The sequence below is a fragment of the Acipenser ruthenus genome, chromosome 1 (genome assembly GCF_902713425.1).
Source record: "Acipenser ruthenus chromosome 1, fAciRut3.2 maternal haplotype, whole genome shotgun sequence".
Classification (NCBI taxonomy): Eukaryota; Metazoa; Chordata; class Actinopteri; order Acipenseriformes; family Acipenseridae; genus Acipenser; species Acipenser ruthenus.
In genome coordinates, this window is record NC_081189.1 from 66,269,423 (window position 1) to 66,276,964 (window position 7,542).

The window sequence follows — 7,542 nt, forward strand, 5'->3', positions numbered from 1 at the left end:
CACACACTAAAATGGCTGTGTGTGACCCATCAAAAAAAGTACTGAATATTAATACTAAAATGTGGTCTTAAAGGTGTAAAATCAGTTTGTTTCGTCAGCTTTTGTACAATTCCCACAGATACCAGTACAAGTGCACAGTCAAACTTTTCTTTTGTAATACATTTTCATAATTTCAACAGTATTGAACAGTTGGTCTCTCCTCCAAAAGTCACCATGTATTAAGTACACAGAAATAAAGTGGGCACTCTGTAATACCTGCAGACCAAATGTCAATTTCAGACATGTTTTAAAGTTAGGAAAACAATGAAAGGGCACGCACATGTATATATATAGCAGCGTGGCGTAGTGGTTAGGGCTCTGGACTCTTGACTGGAGGGTTGTGGGTTCAATCCCTGGTAGGGGACACTGCTGCTGTACCCTTGAGCAAGGTACTTTACCTAAATTGCTCCAGTAAAAACCCAACTGTATAAATGGGTAATTGTATGTAAAAATAATGTGATATCTTGTAACAACTGTAAGTCGCCCTGGATAAGGGCGTCTGCTAAGAAATAAATAATAATAATAATAATAATAATATCCATAATAAACAGACATAATAAAAATAATAGAAACTTGATATTGCTCCTTGTGCATTTTCTGTTGTATTTGATATTTTCCTGTCTTTGCAATAAAGTACCACAAGATGGTGCTAACAGAATCACAGACAGGGTCAGTAATGAGCTGTGAAGACATTTAAAAAGGAACAAAATGGGTAATTAGAATTGTATGCAGGTCCATATTCCAGTCTGTCCGCAAAAAATTGTACTTTCTTTTTACTTCTTCTGTAGACTTTTTAACTACTGGGATAAATGAACTACTTGTATAAACTAAACATCAGAATTCATGTTTGCTGCAGAACCTCTTTCTTTTTCTGGTGCTATGTGTTCTGGTGCTAATGTATTATAAAGAGATATGTGAAGGTGGGGGTAAGTAATACCTGCATTGCCTTTATCCATAATACTTAAAGTGTATTAACTTGACTGCAAAAGTACAAGAGAGTATAGGACCATATAAGTTTGTAGCATTGTACTCAGCCATACAATGAAGACTATCTAAACTAGAGTACATAGATATCTCAAGAGTACAGACATTGTATACATTTTATATGTATTGGGTGTGATGTTAATGTACTCTTAATCAAAGATCGATACAAACTCCTGAGGTTAAAACCAAGCCTTACTTGTTAGGGTATGGGTATAGGACAAAGGGCTTAATCAGCAGCTTCGCAGACAAAGACTAACAGCCAGCAAGTCTGAATCTTTTGTGGCAGGAACCAAATACAAAGGCAAGGCACAGCTGGAGGGAGCAGGGCTGGGAGGGAGATTTGCTTGACTGTACCGGATCAAAGAGCATTTGAACTTCGAAGTAAGTTTAGTTTTTGTTACAAGGCAAGGCTCTTTCTCCTGATAGTAGCCATACTGAAAATAGCATTGACTTGTTTTAACAATAGAACCTATGAGTTTGTTTTCTTTAATCATGTATGACAACAATACTTAGTTATTAAAACCTTTTCTCTGTATCTATTTAAGGTATGTGAAATGTTTTGAGCTTTTACAAGGCTTTTCCTCAGATTATACTTTGGGTTAAGCATTTACTATAATCTTCGAAATGCCCCTGTGTTTGTTATTGTTCTTGCCTGATTTCACAATGCTTTATAACACTTTTCTATGTGCAGTATTATTTTAAACTGTTGGGTCGTACAATTAGAAGGCAATGTGTTGGATTCATAAAGCTGTCAGAAAAGTGTAGGCTACTGTGCCGGAAATTAGTTTTATCAGAGCCTTTCTTTTCTGACCAGTTCATGAAGCCATTTTAATTTGCCCTTACTCTTGGTATAGTGATGTTAAGGTTGTTTTATGTGTCTGCTGTTTATGAAAAACTGAGGTTTACCTCATAGCTTTCTTTTCCCATATTGACTTTAATATAATCATAACAAAAATAGAAAAGGTTAAAAATATAAACCGACTACGGAAATTATTAATTAACAAATGCAAAATCAACAATAAAACAGTAGAAATACTCTATCACTAAGTGTAAAATCCATGTTGCAAATTGCAGGAATGTTTTAGGGTAGCCTTCTCTTTTTTGGGGGGGGCTCTCTTTAGTCTTCTCAACATCTTCTTCTAGGCACATGCTCAAATAGGCTTGAACACCCCCTTTAAGTCATCAATTCATTGGCAGTGCCAATTAGAGCTAATGAATAATCACAGGAAGAACTTGCCATTGGGCAGTATAGACACAATTAATATTGTAAACAACATTATACAGTATTGTAATACTGGCACTATATTCTTATGAATAGACCATAAAGAAGGTTCTACAAAACACGGTTTCAGTAAAATAAGTACACGTTATTCTAAAATCATTTTAAATGTTTCAATTAATAGGCCCATGCTGTAAACCTAACAACCATTATACATCCACACCAGTTTTTAAAGGCATACAAAATGCAATTGCAAGATGTGATAATAGTTATGAATAATTATCTTCAGTAGGAAACTACCTACCCCAGAGTTACAAATATTACACATTTCACCGCGTATGCCCTTTCCTGTGGGTTGGAATGAATCTAGTACCCCACAGGCTCAATGTATGGCGTGTTGTGTGGATCAGTTGTGTTTTGATTCACTGGGTGTAACAGATTTCTTAAGGAACGAGCTTGTTCAAGGAGCTACTGTACTTATTTCACTCCAGCCCAGTCCCTGGGTAGCAGTGAGAGCCTGTCAGTCTTGGCTGGTAACTAAACAACACAAAGACCCGTTTGTACGTTCTTAAATACAAGCCCATATTTATTAGAAATGTGTTCAGTAATCTGTTATCACCCCTGAAGAGAGCACTGCACAGTAAAAGGTAGATTTTTTTTTTTCCTATTTCAATTTTTACTATTAAACATATATGCAGTAAAAAAAAAAAAAAGATATCGTATACTATCCTAATTAGTGACACGGGATGGGAATTTATGATGTATGATCTGGTGGTCCCTATGTTGTTTTATTTTATGTAAGGAGAAACAAATATTTAACACGTGGATCAATGCATTATTTGTTACCAGTGCATGTTTATTTCAAATGTATTGCCGTCTAACATGTAATGAACGCTCAAGTTTTTGGTTTGTTTTTGGTATCATTTCATATTGTAAAAACATTTTTGTAGTTTTTCTTTGATGAAACGGTGATGTGCACTTGGTACCCACACGCATGGATCATTATTAAACTGTTTCTTATTACTAAAACAGTACCACCAAATATATTCCGCAGTTTACAGCACACATCTATAGTTTGTTATTGGTTTACTTAACGTTTTAATAATAGCAATCTAACATATAGTAAAATGTTACGTCATGTTTATGAAGGGTACGGTTTTATGTTTGCACTGATATTTTTGCACAATGTAAATTTATGTTGCTGTTGCTAACACCTTAACTCCTCCTCAGTGTGAGAAAATGAAGGCACCGCTAGCGATTCTTGCTTTCTTGGTTGGATTCCTGGCAATAGATGCGATTCCTTCCAGTCGCCTGTCATGTTACAAGAAGATTTTAAAAGACCGAAACTGCCACAATATCCCTAATGGAATGGAGCCGCTCAGACCTATCGAAAAGGCTCTACAGGGCCATTTCTGGGAGGGTGAAGGCTGTGAAATTGTTTGCTACTGCAATTTCAGTGAATTGCTCTGCTGTCCAAGGTAAGCTAACTTTTTTGTTACTAGAGGGACCCGAGGCCAAAACTAAAACATAATATTCCTTCTGGCCATACGTATTGGGTTACACCACCACACAGGCTGTCTGGCGCCTCATGGCAAGTGACGTGAAATTCCCCACAGCAGACCACAGTGGGCACATTGTAGTAACGGTTTTACTATAGACAGTTCAGTTTGCAGTAGACATAAAGAATTAAAAAAAAACATACTCCATTATTCTGTATGATTTGCTGCAAATAATATTCACTGTGCAATTCTTAAAACCATGGATATCACTTCCACTTTATCAGAACACACTCCATCCCCATTTGGCATGATAATTGTTTCCTCCCACACCTCCCCTATAAAATGTAGTGTTCCAACACATTCCTTGTCACATGACTGGAAGCGAAATCTAAACTGATAGCCTTTGCAGCTTAAAGGAATATCCCCTAGCAAGTGTTCTGAAAGCATCAGATGATTCCAGGAAAACTGTTGTCAGATCAGGCTGTTTGTCGAATGCATGTCTTTGGTTATTCGGAAATCATATAAAACAGACAGACCACCACTCAGGATCAGAAAAGCTAATAATCTCAACAAAGAATTCAAAGCTTGTTTGTAGTGTGTGTCAGACAGAAATGCCCAAGGCAGGACTTACATGGATCAGAGTAGTGTGATACATTTTTTTTTAAAATCATGCACCTTAAGACTTCCAGAAATGTCTAAACGTTGGGAACCACAGCGTAAATCCCTTATCATTTTAATGTATATAATTTAGTTTCCAAATCTTTATTTCAACTTTGACCGTGGTGAGGTTGCCCCAACATTTCTTGCCCTTTATACTGACTCCAGCAAGCACAGGAATTCAATCAAACTAAGCACAACAGTGGTTAAAATGCTGTTCTACTTGTTTCTAGAGTACTGTTGGGAAACTCAGTTGGTCTTTATACATCAGTCAAAGTAAACCCACATACATGGGGCAAAGTTTATAGTTTATACTTTCAATTCAAACACAAAATGTCTCGTTTTCAATCACTCGACAAAACCTACAGTACAGAAATGTTCATTAATGGTCAACAAAATGAGAATACGTTAAAAAAAAATAAAAAGATGTAAAACTGGTACATTCGTATCTCAGAGAAACTGGAGAGGAACGGGAAATTAAGGTAAAGGCAATCATCCAAATAAAGCTGAAGCACTAACAGAGAAAATCATAGAACGTCTGTACATCACTGAAACACTAAGTTTTAAAAAAAAAAAACTACTGCTGAACCTCGTTTTCTTTAATATTAGCATCACAAGGGTATCCATGTATTATAAAAAATAGTAGATGAGCCTCTTCAGTGAGTTACAGGAAAACAATTCCATCTCAGGTTTCTGTGACAGTTTATAAATTACTTGTAATTTATGACGTCACAGCAACCCTAGATGGAATTATTTCCCTGTAACTCACTTAAGCCCATCTATTATATACATATATATATATATATATATATATATATATATATATATATATATATATATATATATATATATATATATATAAAATCAATCTCAATGTATTGCACTGCCAGAGACAGATTACTGCATTGATATATACTCTAGTTTGCACTGTGTAAAGCAGCAGCCTGAAACTGGAGGTACTTTTTAATGTTTTCTAACATGGCTAATTTACAATCTGTTTCAGGGACATTTTCTTTGGACCGAAGATCTCATTTGTGATTCCCTGCAACAGTGCATAGAGAGATCTGGACAAAATGGACAGACATCAGGATTTAAATCCAGACAGTGAAACAGAAATACAGTTTTATTATTACTGCCTACCAATAATTTTTCTTAAACATATATTGATGTGTAGTGCAATGATAGGACAGTATGTTTATAACTTGCTAATTTTTTGTAAAAACTTCTTAGTATTGGTCACATTAATGTAGGATATTTTCAAGGGAGCTCTATGTAGTTTCAGGCACAAAAGTAAAATAATACATCTTTTAATAATTAACAATACAATTATCTACTGATTATACAGAAATACTTTATACAAAATGTATCACAAGCCAATAAAATGGCAGGTTATAGCGAATGCAGATATTTTCTGACCTGTTGTTTTTGCAGTTTAAAGTTATAAACCTGTTGTAAAAAAAACAATTATTATTTTTATTAAAACTGTATGTTCACTGTATGTAATGCTGCTAGAATGCTCCTAAATTACAGGGATTGAACACAAAAACAGAAACATCTGCCAAAACACAGCCGACACAGTTTACAATCACGAGTAGTCAGGACAGCACTTATTCAGTCTGCTGGCTCTTTAAATTATTCTGGACAGACAGTTGACCATTCCTTAAAAAATATCTTCTTCAAAAAAGGGGGTCTGAACAAATACAGAAGCCTCAACCAGGAATGCATGTCCCTGATACCACTTAACACACCCATTAACACATTAAGGGGCTGATGTAAGGATAGGCGCAGTGCAAACAATTGCGGCTGCAAAATCCAAATTGCCTAGCGGCCAAGCAATTATTTTGCACTGTGGCCCATGTAAGCTTAAGAGCAATGCGAATTACTCAACACGCACAAATAATGAGCTGCAATCATGATAATGAGATCACTCAGCATGAAAATATAGTTATCTGCAAAAGCCTCAGCCAACATCAGTTATGCTACCAAGGAGGCCATATGGTCCTCTATAGTGGAGAAAGTCAATGCTGTATGTGTTACCAGGATAGAACCAGGTGATGAAAAGGTGAAATTCAGTTATTAGGTCTAGGATGAGCTGTGGAGGGAGACAATAATGCCTTACCACTGCATCCTCCGGCATCCCAAAGTGACCCAGGGTTTGAATATGTAGCGTCTTCTCCATCTTGCCCTTCTCCAAAAAGGTTTTCCTGCCTGTCCTCAACAAGAGCCAAGCGTCGCCGCATCAGAAAGTGTACCGCAGCAGCCATCCTGAGACCAATGACAGGTTTCTGAAGGTGTGTGGTTTTATACAGCTCTTAATTACTCACTTCTACAAAGGTTTGTACCTTGTAAGAGGAGGTGCAAAGTTTTTGGAGGGTCAGCAATTGCCCCAAGTGCAAGATTTTGGCCACAATATGGATGTTTTGCAGCCGCGAATCACTTTGCATGTATCCTTATAGAAGTCGGGAGGGACTGCCATGGTTTATCATTTTGTCAGCCTTTTATGTTCAGATCCCATAGTACCACCAAAGAGTATGATTGTCTATTTTTATTTATTTATTAGCAGACACCCTTATCCAGGGTGACTTACAGTTGTAAACAAAAACACATTTCAAGAATCACATTACAAGTAATAATACAATTAAGAGCAAGATACAATATAGAATAGAATGTCTATTGCCATTCATATTGAGGCAACATAAATGGTACTTCTTTGTACTCAAAACTTGAAACCAAAATGTGCACTAAAAATTCTGTGTGCAAGTGCTCTATTAAGAGATCAGAACACTTTGGGTGGTTTTGATTACAAGGTGTTATGCAGATTTAGGTCATGTCATATGCAATTCTAATAACATTTCTGAATGCCACAAGACATCATAGTTTATTTTTGTCAATAGGGATTTGGTAAGTTCCAGAAACACTTCCAGAAAGGTGGCATTTTCATAAGTATAAATTATCATTAGTGAGTGTAGAATGTAATTTATGATCAGAAATCTCTATATATGGGTAACAGAAGATTACCAAAATCTATATTGGAGATGGCCAACTGACAGGTCAGGACAATATTTATTTTCACCAAATGTTTGAATACTGTTTTTAAATGCTGAATAATTTCCCAAGCTAACAGTAAAATTGATTTAATTCTAT

At 36.0% G+C, this 7,542-nt stretch overlaps 1 protein-coding gene across 2 annotated transcripts; it reads left to right on the plus strand.

Moving 5' to 3' along the window:
- The first annotated feature begins 1,298 nt into the window (after nt 1-1,298).
- On the plus strand, nt 1,299-5,896 carry LOC117420751 (scrapie-responsive protein 1-like). 2 transcript variants are annotated; one of them, XM_034034354.2, is made up of 3 exons: nt 1,299-1,404; nt 3,473-3,720; nt 5,402-5,896. In XM_034034354.2, the coding sequence occupies exons 2-3, from the start codon at nt 3,482-3,484 to the stop codon at nt 5,454-5,456; spliced, it is 294 nt and encodes a 97-aa protein (XP_033890245.1). In that variant the 5' UTR covers nt 1,299-1,404; nt 3,473-3,481; the 3' UTR covers nt 5,457-5,896. The 2 variants fall into 2 exon arrangements, with proteins under 2 accessions (XP_033890245.1, XP_033890244.1); XM_034034353.2 differs by lacking the exon at nt 1,299-1,404 and adding an exon at nt 2,743-2,889.
- The last annotated feature ends 1,646 nt before the right edge of the window (nt 5,897-7,542 follow it).